The 19,896-nt window shown below is 37.0% G+C and overlaps 2 protein-coding genes and 2 pseudogenes across 4 annotated transcripts; 1 reads left to right on the top strand and 3 right to left on the bottom strand.

Moving 5' to 3' along the window:
• Positions 1–175: 175 nt before the first annotated feature.
• LOC143635015 (pentatricopeptide repeat-containing protein At4g21705, mitochondrial-like) lies at positions 176–3,890 on the bottom strand. The gene is made up of 2 exons (XM_077102937.1): positions 3,627–3,890; positions 176–1,686 (listed from the first exon to the last, which is right to left on the bottom strand). The coding sequence occupies exons 1-2, from the start codon at positions 3,888–3,890 to the stop codon at positions 487–489; spliced, it is 1,464 nt and encodes a 487-aa protein (XP_076959052.1). The 3' UTR covers positions 176–486.
• A 1,502-nt stretch (positions 3,891–5,392) lies between these two features.
• Positions 5,393–8,566, top strand: LOC143635005 (pentatricopeptide repeat-containing protein At2g20710, mitochondrial-like; annotated as a pseudogene). The gene is made up of 3 exons (XR_013153979.1): positions 5,393–5,721; positions 6,759–7,618; positions 8,186–8,566. The product of XR_013153979.1 is annotated as a pentatricopeptide repeat-containing protein At2g20710, mitochondrial-like (transcript).
• Positions 8,567–8,630: 64 nt separating this feature from the next.
• On the bottom strand, positions 8,631–11,905 carry LOC143635017 (lysine-specific demethylase JMJ26-like). Its single transcript, XM_077102938.1, has 8 exons — positions 11,582–11,905; positions 10,608–11,492; positions 9,916–10,245; positions 9,567–9,842; positions 9,398–9,470; positions 9,247–9,332; positions 9,046–9,165; positions 8,631–8,946 (listed from the first exon to the last, which is right to left on the bottom strand). Exons 2-8 carry the CDS (start codon positions 11,442–11,444, stop codon positions 8,875–8,877), a joined length of 1,794 nt encoding a protein of 597 aa, XP_076959053.1. The 5' UTR covers positions 11,445–11,492; positions 11,582–11,905; the 3' UTR covers positions 8,631–8,874.
• A 3,748-nt stretch (positions 11,906–15,653) lies between these two features.
• LOC143635016 (lysine-specific demethylase JMJ25-like) lies at positions 15,654–19,812 on the bottom strand (annotated as a pseudogene). The gene is made up of 11 exons (XR_013153981.1): positions 19,685–19,812; positions 19,498–19,594; positions 19,263–19,404; positions 18,705–18,768; positions 17,482–18,613; positions 17,004–17,408; positions 16,366–16,438; positions 16,205–16,290; positions 15,993–16,112; positions 15,841–15,908; positions 15,654–15,742 (listed from the first exon to the last, which is right to left on the bottom strand). The product of XR_013153981.1 is annotated as a lysine-specific demethylase JMJ25-like (transcript).
• Positions 19,813–19,896: the final 84 nt, after the last annotated feature.

Consider the following 19,896-nt stretch of genomic DNA (forward strand, 5'->3'; position numbering starts at 1 on the left):
TTACAACTTTAAATATTTTTTTTACCATGTATATTGATGAACAAATTTAGTGTTGTAGAATAAAATGTACAAGCAAAAAATCAAACAAAGTTTTACACAACCGAATACATAACACTGATGTGTTATTAAAAGTAATCAAACGGCATACTGACTTAATCACATAAGGTGACTTACGAGTTGTGATATGGGGATCGGGATATTATTTTGGAACTTAGGATCTACGGTTTAAGGTTTAGAAGCATGTACTTGCATCTCACTACCACAATACAACATACAAGTGAATCATAAGCAATATAACACACCTACAAATTTGGCAACAAAAGCTTAGAACATCACATTAAAAATCCAAATTGTTTTGCACCTACTAAACTAGAAGGAAAAAATAAGGTGTGTGTGGTGATGGGGTGGAGGGCAATCTTGTCATTTCACATTCTTGAATCCTTAAACCTTCTGCTTCAATCCACAAATCTTCTTTGTTTCTTCATCTTATTCAATCCCATCATCTATCATATGTTTCAAAACTTTACCTACTTCTTTACCACCATTAATGCAACCTTTCATCAAACTATGATACATCCCTCTATCAAACTTCATAAATTTCTTCAACTCCTTAACCAACGCATCGACGTCATCCACGCGCCCCTTCTCACCGACACCCTCCAACAACTTTTCAACAACATCCGAGTTAAGTTCCCAGTCTCCCTTCAACCTTAAATTAATCAAACTTTCCACACAAGTTATACACGCCCCGACATCGCCTTTTTTCATAAACTCCACAGCCACAGCCGCCCAACTATCAGGCATTGTACTCTTATCGTCCTTCACCAACCGATCAAGCAAGTCCTTCGCTTCATCACACAAACCTTTCTTCACATACCCTTCAATAACAATGCTCGGAACCCGAAAATCATAAACGTTTCCTGATGAATTCCACTCGGTTAACACCTTTTCGACTTCTTCAAACTCACCAAGTCTCACCAATGACGTCATTATCGTGATATAATCGCGATTAACCCGTCTCTTACACGCACTCTTTTGTTGACCCCACACTCTAATGACGTCATCTTTGTTACCTAAACGCGCGTGCAACGAGATTACATGGTTATACGCTAACCCGTCTTTCCCAACCAGTTTTTCAGCTTTCTTTAACGCGTCACTCGCCTTGTCTAAAAGATTACCCTTTATATAACAATTCGCAACAACCGTATACGTGTTCCAATCCATGACGATATTTGAATCGTCCTCCATTTCCTTTAATATTTTTTTGAGAGCGTAAATGTCCATTTTACCCTTTTTATCCCCGTACACATTTATAAGCGTTCTATAGCTTAAATTGTCGGGAGACACTCCGTTCTTTTTCATCTCGTTTAACAAGTCGTGAACTTTATCAGCTTCGTGGGTACGGACATAAAGACTCATGATGTCATTATATGTGACGGGTGATGAAACGAGACCGTTTTCTTTCATTTTTTGGAAAAGTGAAAGTGCTTTCTCAGTTTCTCGTTGTCTGACATAACAGTGAAGAAGGGCCCCGTATGTCTTACCGGTTTTGTCTTGCTCAGTTAGCCCGTTGAAGTATTTTTCAGCCTCGAGGAACCCGTTGACCTTACCGATCAGGTCTAACTGAACCGCGTGATCGGTCGGTGTGAATGCACATAAGCCTTTCTTGTTCATCCACTCTGAAACCTGCAGCATGGTATAATATTATAAGTTAGGGTGTACAAGCGAGCGCTGAGGCTAAATATAAGCTCGTTTAATAAATGAGTCCAAGCTTCACTTATCAAGCTAAAGTAGGCTCGTGAACCTACTGTTTATATAATTTTTTTTATTGTTTAATATATTAAATATTTGACGTTAATTTTTTTTTGACGTTATTTTACTAATCACGTGAAAATAACGTTAAAAGTGGCGGAAGGTTAATCAGGCATCATGTGGTGGCGTTGATAGCCGAAAGACAAGGGCACATGCACCAATCAGCCGGTGTCCCGATGATTGAGTGTTATGTGTCTTATGTCCAAGGCTTGATTCAAAACTACTATCGAGCCGGGGGTCTCACCGGAAGCAGCCTCTCTATCCCTATGGGATAGAGGTAAGGCTGTCTACATCTTACCCTCCTCAGACCCTACCATAGCATTGCTATTGGTGGGATATACTGAGTACGATGATGATGATGATGATGATGATGATGATGATGATGATGATGATGAATATATTAAATATTTTTTTACATAATAATAAATATTCTATATGAAATTACAATAGAAAAACTAAATGGTATATTTTGTGTTATTATATAAATATTATCATTATATATATACGTAAAATTAAATATAAGTGCATATATATATAAATTAATAAATAACAAACAAGCCTATCCTAAGCCGAGCTCGAGCTTGGCTTGTCTCATTTACAACCTGATGCGTATGACAATTACTATATGAAATTTGTAGATACTATGCGAGTATTCATAGGGGGCTAGGACTGTTAAAACAGGCCGTGCTGGTTGGTCAGACTGTCAGACCCCACACAAAACCGAAAATCATATTAGGCACATGAACCAAATAAGGGAACATGTGTTCACTGGCTGTATGGATGTACATGAAAATGAAAAGAGTGATCCAAAACCAAAAAAGAAAAACAGAATCGAAACGAAAACCGATTGTTTTGTTTTATGTTTTAGTTAACTAAGCATTTGGTTTTACATGTAATAAAAACCGAAAAAACCAAAGCGACTTTACATGTAACTCACATATTCTAACCAAAATGTATAACAATCAATTAGTTACCAATTAACAAAATAATTCACACCCAAATTTATTATTTTGAGCAACTTTTTCGACCCAAAATTTCAAGCTCATGACAAAACCAAACCAAACCGAAAACAAACGGGTTATTAACAAATTATTAGTTCGGTTTTAGCCCAAAACGACCCAAAGTTCCAAACCACCACTAACTTGGCTGACGCTAACACGACCAATTTACCCGAAATATTTTTTACCGTAACTTTTCACACTAATGCATCTAAACAATGTGCATAAAATACCCGGTTCCGGACCTGACCTGGAACCGGTTCCTACCCATACCCGATCGACCTGGTATAGGATTTCTCCCCGAAACCGATCTGGACTAGAGGTGCACAAAAAGGTCGGGTCCAAACCCGACCCGATTACTACCAGTACCCGACCCGCGGGTAGGACCAGGTATAGGATCTCCCCTGAATCGTACCCGAAACCAGAACCGACCCCGGAACCGGAAATACCCAATCAAAACCCGACCCTACCCGAAACCCGTAAAAAAACCCGGTCAAATACCCTACTATACCCGGAACCGGTTCCTACCCGACCCGGTTTTGACTGACCCGCGGGTAGGACCAGGTATAGGATCTCCCCTGAATCGTACCCGAAACCAGAACCGACCCGGAACCGGAAATACCCAATCAAAACCCGACCCTACCCGAAACCCGTAAAAAAACCCGGTCAAATACCCTACTATACCCGGAACCGGTTCCTACCCGACCCGGTTTTGACTTTTGTTGACCATACCCAAAACCGGTTCCTGAAAGTACCCGGTTTGTGCACCTCTAAAACCAACAACAATATAACACAATATGTTAACAATCAACAAACCTCTAAAGCATGATGGAAGCGTCTGCGTTTGCGAAGATCATGAATAATCTGCTTAACCTCCGATACCCTCACCTTCTTCCCTGTATCAATCCAATCATTTAGCTCCGGTGTCATCGCCAAACTCGGGTCTCCAAGAGGACTGATTCTCGAGTACAATGTCACCTTATTGTTCTTATTACTTTCATTTAGACCCATCGTACCAAATAATCTCATTTGGGTTTTTGCGTTTTGCAGGCTTCTCAAGCGACCCGCCATTGAAAGCATCATGATTTCGTTCGTTCAAGATTGGATTTGATTGATTGATTGATTGTTTCAGTAGGGTTTTAGGGTTTTGCAGATGCAGTGTGTAATTGTACTTTGTGCGTTAAAAGTTTACTGGGCTTTTCGTTAATGGGCTAATGGGAGTTTTATAAGGAAACCCCATATTGAAATTGTTGATAAAAGATTAATCTTTGAAGATTAATATGACGCACACAAGGTGTTTGTGGAAATGCCTAAAAGAGCTTCCGCATTTCGGGTTTTACAAATGCAGTATACAATTGTATTCTACGTTTTTTATGTAGTATTTTAGTATTTGGTGAAGTTTACGTTGAAAGTTTTGGGCTTTCACTAAGCCCATACTTTAATCGGGGCAACAAGACTTGTTCTAATCTCAAGAATTGAGAAGATTATTATGAGCTTAAATGTTGAGATTGAGCTTAATTTGTTATAAACTCAATCCAGATCGTTGCTAGTCGAGCTGACTCATTTTAACTTTCTTTAAATATATTTTACACGTATTTGATGTATATAAGAACGGAAAATAACATTTGTATTATGTAACACGCATGTAAGGACATAGTACAAAATTTATGAGCTACATATTCATCATTTATATGAGATTATTACTTGCGTATATTAGAACTTGGGCTTTACTTTCAAACAAGTCAAGCGAGACTTTTTAATGTTGTTTTTCATTAAAAAATGTTATATGTCTTATGGTTACAGAGATATATAAATTTGAGCGCTGAATTCAAAGAGCCAACGAGTCAATTAACAAATGAGGCATGAGACGAGTCAACCTTCGCTCGGGCTTGAGCCGAGTTCAAACAGAGTTGTCTCAACTTAGCTCGTTTGTAGATGAGCCAATTTCTGAGCGAACTAGTTTCCGAGTGAATCACTACCTTCTTGAAAAGCCTTAACCGATAATCGTAATCTCGTATCATATTATAAAATCCATGTCAATTACCCAACACAATACTTATAGGCTATGTGTCATGTATAAAGTATCGTAGTTTTATTACTCAGGAAAAATAATAGAAAATAAATACTAGAAATTCATTAGTAGATTTCAAGGTTGTAAAAATCCATCAATTAATCCCGATTAATGATTGACTAAATTGTGGCCTAGTGGTTGGAGGCTTGGGTTCTTTGATACAGACCCAAGTTCAATTCCTATTTGTGGCACTTGAGTGGATATTAATAATAAAAATTTGAGCTAGGCCTTGCGAGGTTTTCAGTTCAAATCACGAGCCCACCTGGGTTTTAGTCCAACCGTGTGTTACGCCAAAGAATTATACTCTTGTGATGACTCAACGACTATCAAGTGACAAGCGGCGGTATAGTGTCTAGAGGAACGCCAAATTGGAGAGTGCGGTGACTTAACACAAAAAAGTCACGATTCTAAAAGGTTAATTATCCCAAATTAATTTTAGTTAATTGTTGATTCTCCCCGTACTGTGTTACCGAGAACAAAAAATCAAAAAATATATATTTACCAGGACAATTCGGTTCTGATAAACCCCAAATGTTAAACCCTACACAGCTACACTAAATTTGTTGGTAAAAGATGAATCTTTTTTGTAGATTATTAACATTACGCACACCAGGTGTTTGTGGAAATGCCTTAAAGAGCTTTTGCACCTCATATTCAACAAAATTACCCTCACATGATTCATCACTTTACAGAAGAATCTCACCAGTGGGTGATCCTGATCTTTCAATTGTACCAGTTCTTGATCACTGGGTCACTGAAGGGAAGACAGTTGATAAAGATTCTCTAGATAAAATCATCAAGTCTTTGATCAAGTTCAAAAGATTCAAACATGCCCTTCAGGTTCTTAATACTAATTCTTTTCATCATAATCTTCTGTTTCAAGAAATTAGAAAAAAATTCAGAATTTCTTTGTGGTTTGCATGTTTTGCTATTTTGAGCTGGATTTTATTGATTCTAATTATGCCCATGTACCCAAAATGTAACACAGATTTTTAGGATCTTCAGGCCTCCAAAAAGGTTTGCGTTTTGCCATTTGGAGTCACCAAACAATTCTTGAAAAGGGTTAAGTTATTTGGATGTACGGTTGGGTCGACTTGGCTTGGACCGGGTGTTGGGTCAAAATGGGTTTGAGTGAAAATGAGTTTGGATAAAAACGGTTAAAAAAAAGGTTCCACTTTTGCTTTCGTCAAAACAAGTTCGGGCCAAAAAGGGTTTTGAGTGAACATAAGTTTTGGTCAAAACAGGCCGTTTTAAAAAGTGACATTTTTGTTTGTGTCAAAATAGGTTGGAATGGAAATGGGTTCGGATTAAAAGTTAAAACAAGCTTTATCGAGAATGTGACGGTTTGGTACAGGTTGACCATTTGACCTTTACAGTAAAGCCTGGAATTCCAAACTATACAGACCGGATGCTGCTGATGCATTGAGCTTTTTGTACAGGTGGCAAAAGTGGGTTGGGTAGCGGGTTAACTCATGCTTTGAGTATGCCTGGCACAACGGGCGGGCCAGGTCATGGGTTAGACCAGGTTCAGTTCAGAACGAGCCGATTTAAAACAGGTCCAGTTGGGTTTGAGTCTAAACGGGTTCCAACCAAATTAGGTTCTGGTCAAAACGGTTTATGACCAAAAAATAGCTTTGGGTCGAAACAGATTGTTTTAAAAAAATCCGAGAATGGTTGGGTTGACCCACAAAGTTTTTGTTTTCATCCTTTTAAATGTCATAAATGTATTAAATTTTGAGCTTTTAAACATTTGTTCAACTCGCCCGGCCGCTACCTATTTAGCTCTTTTCTTATATCTTAACCGTTTGAAACTTATAAAAGATTTGACCCGTTTTTCTCTGCTACAATCCTAAAATGTGTTATATTTTATCTCACAGGTATCAGAATGGATGACTGATAAGCGATACATGCCCCCGACAAAGGGCGATATTAGGGAGCGGCTGCATTTAATTTACAAAGTTCATGGTTTACAGAAAGCTGAAGAATTCTACAATAACATTTCGCAAGTATTCAAAGGATTTATTGTTGATGTATGCCTTCTTAACATCTATTCTCTTGAAAAGTTAGAAGATAAAGCAGAGGCCATGTTCCAGAAGTTACGTGAGACGGGCCGTGTAATGACACCTTTGCCCTTCAACATCTTGTTGAAACTTTATTACAATGTAGGAAATTGGGAGAAAATGGATGCTTTAATTAAAGAAATGGAAAAGGCCGGTCTGTATCCAGATAATACTCATTCACCCCTCGGTTAAGTGCTTATGCAGAGACTGGTAACATCGAAGGGTTAAACAAGATCATGGAGATCATGGAAGCTGATCCCCGTGTCGGGATGGATTGTGAGACGTATCTTATCCCTGCAAGCGCGTTTTTGAAAGCCGGGTTGGGTGAGAAAAGTTTGGAATTATTAAAAGAGGTTGAAAAAATGGCGCTGACCAAAAATGGTCGGTACAAAATACTCAATACCGTGCTTAGGACGTATGCAAAGTTAGGAAAGAAAGATGAAGTGGAAAGAATTTGGAACATTTTAAAGAAAGCTAAGGTGTATAATGTTAATTATAGGAGCATGATTAACGCGTTGTTGAAATTTGATGACGTGGAAGGGGCTGAGAGGGTTTTTAAAGAATGGGAAATGATCGGGTTGTCTTATGATTTTCGGGTAGTTGATGATTTGATTGATGTTTATGTTAAAAGTGGTGAATTAGGGAAGGCTGAAGCAGTTTTGAATTCTGTTAGATCCGTAGAAAACATTACTATAGAGGGGAGGAGGGGTAGAGGACGACCGAAATTGACTTGGGATGAGAGGATTAGGCATGATTTGATAGACCTAAACCTCTCCGAGGACATGGTTGAGGATAGGAATTCGTGGAGAAGTAGAATTAAAGTTAAGGATTTTTAGAAAGAATTGAATACCTTAGGGCTTAGACTTAACTTATTTAGGCCACATACCATAATGGTATTTCCCTTACATATATTATTATTATTATAATAATTATTATTAGCTTTTATATAGCTGTTAAACTGTGATCTTATTATTAATATTATTATAATTAGTAGTAGTTTTTATATAACTGTTAAACTTTGAGTTCCTTTATTTTGCTTTATTTTCCTTTATTTTGCTTCATACACATGTACTTAGAGCCGAGGGTCTCTCTGGAAGCCACCTCTTTATTCCTTTGGATAGAGGTACGGTGTGCCTACATCCCACCCTCCCCAGACCCTACCTATAGCTTTGCTGTCGGTGGGATTTTACTGGGCATGATTGATTGATTGATTGATTGAAGCAGTTTTGAATTCGGGTGATCAGAAAGGGGGTACTCCTACTTTTCGTACATGGTATGGTTTAATGATCGGGTATGTCGAGGATGGGCAAATCTTAAAAGGTGTCGAGGCGTTGAAGAATGCGGTGTTGAGTTGTCGGCTTTTGCCTTCTGAGGAGCCTGTTAAGGATAAGTTAGCGATAGTTTTGGAGTATTTGGAAAGAAAGGATAATGTTGCAGAAAATGAAGAAATAGAGGGGTTTATGAAGTCGTTGGTGGCGGAAGCCGGAAGGTGTGTTTTCTCCAAATGTATTCGCGAGACTCGTTGATTTCATCACGAACAAGCGTTTGTAACCGAGAAAACTGTTTTTAGATTTGCATGCTTGTTTGTTTGAACAAATGTTTCTGATTTGAATGTTTTCATTATTAGTAGACTGTGGATAGTTAATTTCATTATTGCTAGTATATCTAGAGGTTAAGATATTGAAATTAACCAAGTGAGTGTGAAATATACAAATGTGCACAACATGCACACTAATGAGTGATGACAATATTAACTTTTAGAGGTCCAAACAGATATCAACTCTTAGTCTTCCTACGCTTCTTCAACGGTTTTTTCTTCATTCGTTTAGCTAAAATGGGTTCAGACTCTCACTGAAATCAAATATAAGCAAAACCATATGTTATCTTGCATTAAAAACATATTCGTTTATAAACAAAAGTAAATATTTCAAACTTACTCGGTTTCATTCGGGTGCTTCAAGTCATTTACAGCCGCATCCACTGCATAAAGTGCCATTTTCTTCACCTGCCAGAAACCAATTATTATGTAACAAATTAATCAAATTCAATATTAAAAATAGCATCAAAATATGTAATATGTTTTGTTTTGTTTTGTTTTGTTTACCTCCAATTTATCTTCTTTTGCCCTATGACTTTTGGGTAGAACACGAAAGTCTTCTGTTAACCGAATACATCCGCCAACATTTTCAGGAGAAACAAAGTTCAACGCCACTTTTATACACGACTGCAAGTCAATACAAAACATGTTTAGGCACAGAAAAAGTCAAAGTCAATGTAATCTGAAAACTAGTAGAAAGCTATTAACCTTCAAATTTCTAACTTGATGCGCACAGCCAGCAGGTATAAAGACAGCATCTCCAAGCTTTTGAACAAAAGTCCACGGTTCAATTCCTGATAAAAACAGAAAAAATAAGCAAATATTAAATCATAAAAAGCTTTTGCAAATTTACACTGACCAAACTCTTCTTTTAGCTTCCTTTTATGCTCCATGGTTAAGTAAAATGTTTGGTCATAAATTGGATGAATAAGCTGAGTCACGAAACACATTCGAATGTTTTTATTTTATGTCCGTTTTGCATTATCAACAAAAAAGGGAACTAACAAATTAAATTTACTAAATATTACTTGTTGCAGTGGACGACAGAAGATATGTCTGAACCTTCTGAAATGTTTTTTGAGATATTCCTCCAATTTACAAGTATCTTCCCTCCTAAATATGTCCCACAACGCACCTCCGTCTTCCAGATCAAATCCATCCACACAAGTAGTCGGTGGGTCATCAACATCAATTCCAAAAAGCTCCTTTAGATCTTGAGCCTTGTGCTTCGCTTTCAATTCATTTATCTTTTCAGTGTGTTCAGAATCATTGGTCACAGTTGCAGTATGAGTCAACACGTTGACCTACAGGTCAACAGAAAAGGTCGATAAAGCTTATAACTTTATAGTGTAAAATAATTCAATAACAAGCACATACCACATCAGACATCTCGTAGTGAAGTTTTGTCACAGAGTCTCCACGACCTAATTCTTGAGCAAAGCCGTAGGCTATACACGTTTTCGGACCCATGTCTGGCTTCAAAGAACTTTCTGGAAGCTTCACAGAAAGATTAAGATAGCAGTCACGAGGATGTGTGTATTCTTTAAAGGGTAAAGAAGCAATAAACTCAACACCATGACGTGGAAAACGCTCTTCAAATAAACTTGATGGAGGCCAATCTTTCAATATAAGGATTTCAGGCCAACCTTTGTCATCATATTTACCCTCCGTATACCACTTAAAAAACTGACGAACATTTACATCAATCTGTGTTTCATAAAAACAAATAAAAAATTTGATCATCCATGTTTTGTGTTTCAAATATTCTTCAAATAATATACACCCTACGTCCCTTTGACAGTGTCCACATTTCCTTTTTAGTTTGTCCCATTACAAATGTCCACTTTCAAAATTTATTAACTAATTTCCAAGTTTACCCTTACACAAATACAATCATTCAAACTTTCTTAAATTTTGTCTTCTATATATGTCAAGGGCATTATAGTCATTTGTTAAGCAAAAACTGCAATCATTCAAATTTTCTTAAATTTTGTATTTTCAAACAATGACACTTGTAGAGGGACGGAGGGAGTATATAACAAAGAAGACATAGTTAAGCGTTAACAAACCTCACACCAATCTAAACAGTTAAGAGCAGGAACTTTCAAGAGCTGGCCATGGCTAGCACTTGTAATCTGGCGAAACGCACGCCACATAACCATGGGCTCCCAGCTCAACCCGAGAGTGGTTTCTAGAACATTACCGACTATGACAGGTTGACCTTTTGACCAATGCCACTGAAAATGTTTTAGATCTCCCGGTTTAATATCTACAGAACGTGGACAATACAAGTAGTTGTCATTAGAATCTTCACGAGAAGCAGCTTTGCGTAGCGGACTTCCATTAACCAAATCGGAGCAAGTGCACCATTCTTTAGGCATCTTTCGCATATCATCCATCTTATGATCCTTTAAAAGATTCTGTGTGTCCTCCAACAAAGTTGGTATCTTGTCAAGTGGCTTTATGAGCATTAACTGTAAGATTCCACAGCCACAACCGCCCATACTTTCTGGAGGACAAGGAATTCTACCATCTGTTAAAGACTTCCAATCGAGACTTGTATTCTCTTTTGGTGATATACTCTTGTGAAAATTAATAAACTTTTTGCGGTATATATCTTCTTTCAACCCATGTAAGTAACCAGCACCTGGATCTTCAAACTGAATGCTATCGATAACTACTTCTTTGTTTCCCTGAAGATTCCCATCACGCAATTCCCGACAGCATTGAAGGCAAAGATCATAATCACATTTAGGACAACTTCTATGCAAGTCAAAAATCGATGTTTTACAGCAGTCACTGCATACATCATGTAACAGAAAATTAAAAAAATATATGACATTACAAAACAAAACCCTAAAACTCTTGTCCAATGATTGAAATAGCATATCAGAACACGCGCTCATCGCAGCTGCAGTTTGCCTTCTTCAACTGTACATCTGATAAAGCACACCCTTCACATAATAATACATTTAGAAAAATGATATAAAGTATAGATTAACTGTTACAAATATGTGATGAAATAAAGCTAAAAGCCGAAAACCTTGTATTTCAGACTCTATCCGCTTCTCATTTTCCTGTTCCTCATTGAGACGCCTCAAGAACGGAAGAAGAACGTGCAGGATATAAACAGAGTATCGAACTTTCTGATCAGCACTAGGTTTGAAATCAATCTTGTTTTTCACCTAAATAATCAACAACAGATTCATCATTGCAAATCTTATCTAACAACAGCAACATGTTACATAACAAAAGACATGTTTGAAGAACAAACTTTAGGATGCACGTCACGCAAGCACGATTTGCAGTTGCAGTTGTCAAGGCAAACAGGGCAGCAGTCAGCAAACATCTGTTCTGTCATGTTAGGATACCTACATTAAAGCAATACTAATAATAATGTTTTAACCTAAACAATGTATTGACATACATAAAAGAATTACACAGTGTAAGAATTAGCTTACCATGTAGTCATACAAGGCACACAGTAACGCTTTGTCTTGCATTTCAGGCACCGAACAACATGGCCCTTGCCGTTCCTTTGACACTGATGGCACATAACCGATTCAACATACTTCAAAACTCACTACAATTTAACAATAACAACAATAATAATACATATATTAATAACAACAAAAGTAATAATAATAATAATAATAATAATAATAATAATAATAATAATAATAATCACAACAATCACAATCACAATCAATCAATCAATCAAGCCCTGTATATCCCACCGCATAGCACGCTATCGGTAGGGTCAGGGGAGGGTAGGATGTAGGCAAGTCTTTCTTCTATCCAAGAGAATAGAGAGGCTGCTTCCAGAGAGACCCCCGGCTCATAAAGCTACATACAGGTAATCATAGTAAACATACATCCTACAAGCAAAAGACACTTAGCAATACATAGATAACAAACTACCAAAAAAGCAAGGAAACTGTAACCTACTAAGAAAAGGGCATAAGAATCAAAAAGCAACATCAAACAAAAATATATTCATAAACAAGGAGCAAGGCTTGCCAACTAGACCCTAGACAGAAAGCTAAGCTAACTAGGTACCTTCCCCTAGAAGTCGCTAACCTTAATGCTACGTCTCCACGAATATCTATCCTGGACCATGTCCTCAGAGAAGTGCAACTCTGTCAAGTCATGTCTAATTCTCTCATCCCAAGTCAATTTAGGTCTGCCTCTACTCCTCTTTCCTTCATTGTCCTCTTTCCTTCCACAATGAAGGCTTCCACTACTCTAACTGGCGCTGTTGTCGGTCTCCTCTTCACATGCCCAAACCATCTCAATCTCCCTTCCTTTATTTTCTCTGATATGCTAACTATTCCTAATAGAATAGAGTAATTAATGTGTATTGAAAAAAAAGGGTGAAATATGAAAGATTACATACATTAGCATCCTGAAGCATATGTTTGGCAGCACACTTGGGCCTCTTTTTGTTAGCTTGAGCCATTTTATACACTCTCTACTGCTGCTGCTGCTTCTTCTTCTTCTTCTTGATTTGGATTGTTGTTGTTGTTCAGCTTTAAAACTAAAACCCTATTCATTTGATTTCATACCAACTGAAGTGACCTCTTCATGGTGTTTCAGTACAATTCAAACTATCGTCACTTATTTATTCATATTTGACTGACTTCTTGTGCATTATTATACACTTAGCTTGTACATGGCAATTCACTAAACAGGTAGAGCCGAATCGACGTGTTAATTTTCGTGTTTACCTGTTAACTATTCGTTAGTATCTAATTAGATTTTTTATAAATAAAACCGGTGCATATGATTTCAATCCAACATCAAGTAGAGTAGCAGACAGCGATTTCAGGTAGTCTAGCGGTTTCCCTCCACATATTTTGTAGTCGCAGACCTTTGATTATCCGGTCTACCTCTCCACATCTCTGATTCTCTGACAGTTCGACATCCTCACAGTTGCTGCGGCGCCACCGGTAATATCAAGTCCGTGTCTTATCGTGTATAGCTGGTATTAACAGGTTCGTATTCGGGTTTGGGATATCGGTTAAACGATAAGTTTACGTGTTGTGTACAGATATACATGTTTCGTGTTGTGTTTATCGTGTATAGGAAATTAGGAATACACGATATGCCAGCCTAGTTCACGGTTTTTAGATCAAACCATGAACAAAACCATTACTGATACTTTTTTAGTTATCAAAATCAAACCATTTAAGATTAAAACCAAACCATACCGTCATTAATAGTTTAGTTCCGATTTGATTTCAAGGTTTGGGCTTTGTTAGGCCTCTTTTAAAAGTGCTTCATATATCAAGTGGGTGTTTGGGATTCCTTATTTTACCTCTTTATAACTTTTAAATAAGTTAATAACTATGAAACTTATTAATTTTTTTCTCTTACATAAAAAACAATCCTAAACATCAAATTCCTTTTCAAAAAGTTAATAAATTGTTGAAAATAAACCCAAACACCCCTAAAAAATGTTGTCTAAAATTTATAAATCAAACTACCAGAACACGATCAGCTTAAAAAGTTCATAAAACACGATGTGCCAAAATGAAAACAAAAGCAAAAGAGAGTAAAAAAAAATGAAAACATAAGTCGGAATTAATCGAATTCAAACACACAATCTATTTTATATGAAGATCCACCCACCTGCTTCAAAATTATACCCGAATGTTTCAAAATTGACAAAGTATTAATACTTAATAGGACATATTCAAAAGAATAAATATACACAAATTCATGGTTAGTCCGGTTTTTGACAAAAACCATAAACTAAACCGTTTATTACGATTTAAAAATTTTGAAACCGACCGACCAAAAGTAAAAAGAAAAAAACCCGACCATGAGACCAAACCGATGACCGGTTTAGGTGGCTTCATGATTTAAAACCAAACCATAAACACCCCTAATTGACAAACATCTAAAAAATTGTTTAAATATCTTTCTCTTTTCTTTTAAATGGCTAATTTAGATCACTGGACCACTGACCCAACCGATCAGCTTCATTCCACCATGAGGAGGAGGAAAGCTACCTATTGGGGCTATTGATGAGAAAACCCCATTGACCAACTTGAGCCCTCTATTTTTTTTTGTCTCAAGTAGGACTTGAACCCAAAATCTTCCACTAATTAAATTGAAGTATTTTGGTGCCTCGTCCTAACCTATTATAAAACTAGAAACTATACTAGGATATTGAAGCTATATAATGCTTGGTTTTAAGTTTCCAAAATAGTCTAAACTAATCCAACTCGAACCATAAACTATGTAGTCAAGTTGATAATTTTCTAGTACCAGCACATAACCTAGCGACCCATGCAAAATAGATTTTCGGACCCAAACTGTTTATGTTCGTGTTAGGATGTTCACTATCCACTCAAACCGACCGTACCTTCCAAATTGAAACAAATAATTCATTTCAACATTTTTACGGTTTGGTTTACGGTTTAGCTTTGATAAGTTGACCAACAGTTTAGAACTTGGAACCTAGACCCTAACGTGTAAACTCTTTTTCATTTTTGGAATGTACATTTATATATTACAGACAAATAATTTTGAAAAAGGGGGAAACCAATTTAAACCGTTAGAACACTAAAACGGGACAACCTACTAGTTCACAAGGTTTATTTGGTGCCACCAAGAGCTTGCTCAAGTGGTCGTCATGGGTTGTCCTTAAAGCTTCCTTAGAAAGGTCTGGGGTTCGATTCTCATAAGTGTATACCACTTATTGTGTAAAAAGCAGTTGATGTAGGAGTTTTCCTTTAAAGACCCTTCAGAGTTCAGTCAGACTAACGTCATTGAAAAGGTTTATTTGGTATTTCTTGAAACAGTAGTCAACAATGAGAGAAAAAAACTATATACAAGACAAAAGACAAAAACATTATTTGTTTCATACATGATAAAAACATAACATAGATAACGACCGAACCTAAACGACAAATGGAACTAGCTAACCACATTCTTCGGTTCGTCAACCCGAGCCTAGAGGGTCACAACAAAAGGTGGTGCATCCCTTAATTCGTGGTCCAGCCACGGTTCGATACACATAAACCTTACTAGCCACCCGATCACATCACCTTCGTCTTTGATCACTTCAACGTTTAAACACCAACTCATATCTTCAGCCAACTTCTTACATTAAGTTTGAGGGGTCCAAACAGATATCAACTGTTAAATCTTTCTACGCTTCTTTAACGGTTTAGTCTTGGCGTGTATAGCTTCTTTACTGAAATCAGATATTAACAAAACCATATGTTATAATAATGCAAATACATAGAAATTATATTAATTTATCTACACAACTAAATACTTCTTCAAACTCACTTGGTTTCATTCAGGTACTTCAAGTCCCTAACAGCTTCCTCCACTGCACAAACTGCCATTTTCTTCACCTGTCATAAACCAATTATGTTGTAACTAATCAATCAAACTCAATATTAATAATAGCATCAAAAGAAGAATATTGTTTTGTTTACTTCCAGTTTATCTTCTTTTGCCCCATGACTTTCGGGTAGTACACGAAAATCTTCTGTTAACCGAATACATTCACCAACATTTTCAGGAGAAACAAAGTTCAATGCCACTTTTATACACGACTGCAAGTCAGCACAAAACATGTTTATGCACAGAAAAAGTCAAAGTCAATGTAATGATAGTATTCTGAAAACTAGTAGAAAGCTATATTAACCTTCAAATTTCTAACATGATGTGCACAGCCAGCAGGTATAAAGACAGCATCTCCAAGTTTTTGAATAAAAGTCCACGGTTCGATTCCTGATACAAACCGAAAACATAATGATAAAAACCAGAAATATTAAATCAGTAAAGCTTTTGCAAATGCACACGTACCGAGCTCTTCTTTTAGCTTCCTTTTATTCTCCGTTGTTAAGTAAAACGTTTGGTCATGAATTGGATGAATAACCTGAACCAAAAAATACAATGAACAGAGTGATTTAACTGCATTTTAAGTATTTTACAAACTAAAGAATCTTCCGACATATTATGCCCTGAAGTTTAAATTCTATAACTCCTTTAGTCCTTAAATTTGATCATGCCCATCCATTTTTTCTGTTAAATACTTAAATTTGAACATGCCCCCCCTCACATGAGGGCATTTTAGTCTTTTTCCACACCCTTGAATATAGACAAATTTCCTAATAAAGTAAATAAACAAAAAAGGAAAAAAAATAGATCTTATTATTAGTGTTATTAGTATAACTAATAAATTTTAATGATTATTGTTATTGTATTACTATTCTTATTAATATACTATCAGTGGTAATAACAAAATTGTAACTTCAATTTTACAGTTATAACTACAACCGGTGTTACATATAATCGAGCAAGCTTTCATCTGCTCGTGCCCGGGACACAGAGAAACTGAACTGAGCCGCTCGCTCATTATTTTAGAATAGACTTTCTATTATTACAAGTCGTTACATAAAAATAATTGAGCGAGCAGCTTGGTTCCTAAATTAAATAATTACTTGTTGCAGTGGACGACCGTAGATATGCCTGAACTCTCTGAAATGTTTTTTGAGATATTCCTCCAATTTAGAAGTATCTTCCCTCCTAAATACGTCCCACAACGCACCTCCGTCTTCCAGATCAAATCCATCCACACAAGTACCATTAATATGATCACAGATCTCGGTTCCTTCATTAGCTTCTGTTTGCTCAATATTGTTAATATGTGGGCTATCACCTATTTCTAGTTTCATGTACTTCAACTTTCTTTTTGAATTACCATTTTGTTTCCGACCATCACATCCTTCTTCGTTTAATGGGAGTTCATTTTGATCTTGAGCCTTGTGCTTCTCTTTCAATGCATTTATCTTTACAGTGTGCATATAATCAGGTATCACAGTTGCAGTATGAGTCAACACGTTCACCTTAACGTCAACAGAAAAGATTGATAAAGCTTACAACTTTATAAAGAAAAACGATTTAATAAAAACCACATACCACATCAGACATCTCGCAGTGAAGTTTTGTTACAGAGTCTCCACGGCCCAATTCTTGAGAAAAACCGTAGGCAATACACGTTTTCGGACCCATATCTGGCTTCAAAGAATGATCTGGAAGCTTAACAGCAAGATTAAGGTAGCCGTCATGAGGATGCGTGTATTCTTTAAAGGGTAAAGAAGTAATAAACTCAACACCATGACGTGGCAAACGTTCTTCAAATAAACTCGTTGGAGGCCAGTCTTTCAATGTAAGGATTTTAGGCCAATCTTTGTCATCATATTTACCCTTCGTATACCACTTAAAAAACGTATGAACACTTACATCAATCTGTGTTTCATAAAAAAGCTGATCATCAAATAATGTAAATGACAAAGAAGACATAGTTAAGTGTAAACGAACCTCACGCCAATCTAAACAGTCAAGAACAGGAACTTCCAAGAACTGGCCATGGTTAACACTTGAAATCTGGCGAAGCGCACGCCACATAACCATGGGTTCCCAGCTCAACCCGAGAGTGGTTTCTAGAACATTACTGACTATGACAGGCTGACCTTTTGACCAATGCCACTGAAAATGTTTAGATCTCCCGGTTTAATATCCACAGTGCGTGGACAATACAAATAATTGTCATTAGAATCTTCACGGCAAGCAGCTTTTAGTAGCTGATTTTCATTGACCAAATCGGAACACGTGCACCATTCTTTAGTCATCTTTCGCAAATCATCCTCCAACGTATGATCCTTCAAAAGATTCTCTGTGTCCTCCAATAAAGTTGGAATCTTGTCAAGTGGCTTTATGTGCATTAACCGTAAGATTCCACGCCCACAACCGCGCATACTTTCCGGAGGACAAGGAATTCTACCATCGGTTAAAATCTTCCAGTCGGGACTTGTATTCTCTTTTGGTGATATACACTTGAGCATTACATAACTTCTTACGCAATTGATCATCTTCTAACCCGTGCAAGTAACCAGCACCTGGATCTTTAAACTGAATCTTATTAATTACTACTTCTTTGTTTCCTTTAAGATTTCCATCACGCAATTCCCGACAACATTGAAAGCAAAGATCATAGTTACATTTAGGGCAGCTTCTATGCAAGTCAAAAATCGATGTTTTACAGCAGTCACTGCATACATCATGCAACAAAAAGTCAAAGCAAATGTCATTACAAAACAAAATGTTAAAACTCTTGTCCGATGATTGAAATAGCATAATACCAGAACATGCGCTCATCCGGACTACAGTTTGCCTTCTTCAACTTTACATCTGATAAAGCACACCCTGCACATATAATAAATTTGGAAAAATAACATAAAGTATACTTCATAATTACACGCCCTGCTTGCGGTGCGCGCATATAAAGTATATATGTGTGAACCCTCGGGTGGGCAAAAGTAAAATTGCACTAATTTTGACGTTATTTTACCAATCTCGTGAAAATAACGTTAAAGGTGGCGGAAGGTTAATCAGGCATCATGTGGTGGCGTTGATAGCCGAAAGACAAGGGCACATGCACCAATCAGCCGGTGTCCCTGATGATTGAGTGCTATGTGCCTTATGTCCAAGGCTTGATGCAAAACTACTATCGAGCCGGGGGTCTCACCGGAAGCAGCCTCTCTATCCCTATGGGATAGAGGTAAGGCTGTCTACATCTTACCCTCCTCAGACCTTACCATAGCATTGCTATTGGTGGGATATACTGAGTACGATGATGATGATGATGATGATACTTCATAATTACAATTATGTGATGAAATAAAGTTAAACACGTAAACCTTGGATTTCAGACTCTATCCTCTTCTCGTTTTCCTGTTCCTTATTGAGACACTTCAAGAACGGAAGAAGAACGTGCAGGATATAAATAGAGTATTAAATTTTCTGATCAGCACTAGGTTTGAAATCAATCTTGTTTTTCACCTAAACAATCAACAACATATTCATCATTGCAATTTATATATAATAACAGCAACATGTTACATAACAAAAGACAGGGTGCGAGCAAGCACAAACTTTACGGCGCACGTTGCGCAAGCACTTTTTACAGTTGCAGTTGTCAAGGCAAACAGGGCAGCAGTCAGCAAACATTTCTTCTGTCATGTGAGGATACCTACAAAACAATTAATATAAGGTTGACTAATTTTTAACTGGTCAAATCAAATTATGTATCATAACAGCATACATGAAAGAATTTGATTACCATGTTGTCATACAAGTCACACAGTAACGCCTTATGTTGCATGTCTTGCACCGAACAACTCGGCTCCTGTCGTTCCTTTGGCACTGATGGCACATATTGGATTCAACATGCTGCTAAACTCCCTGCAAGTAGAATAACATTTGATAGTAATAATAATAATAATAATAATAATAATAATAGAATGTGGTATGAAATAAAGAGAAATATTAGAT

This window comes from Bidens hawaiensis, unplaced genomic scaffold (assembly GCF_021521415.1).
Source record: "Bidens hawaiensis isolate Kalapana, Puna unplaced genomic scaffold, B.hawaiensis_p1.1 tig00007372_1, whole genome shotgun sequence".
NCBI classification, from domain to species: Eukaryota; Viridiplantae; Streptophyta; class Magnoliopsida; order Asterales; family Asteraceae; genus Bidens; species Bidens hawaiensis.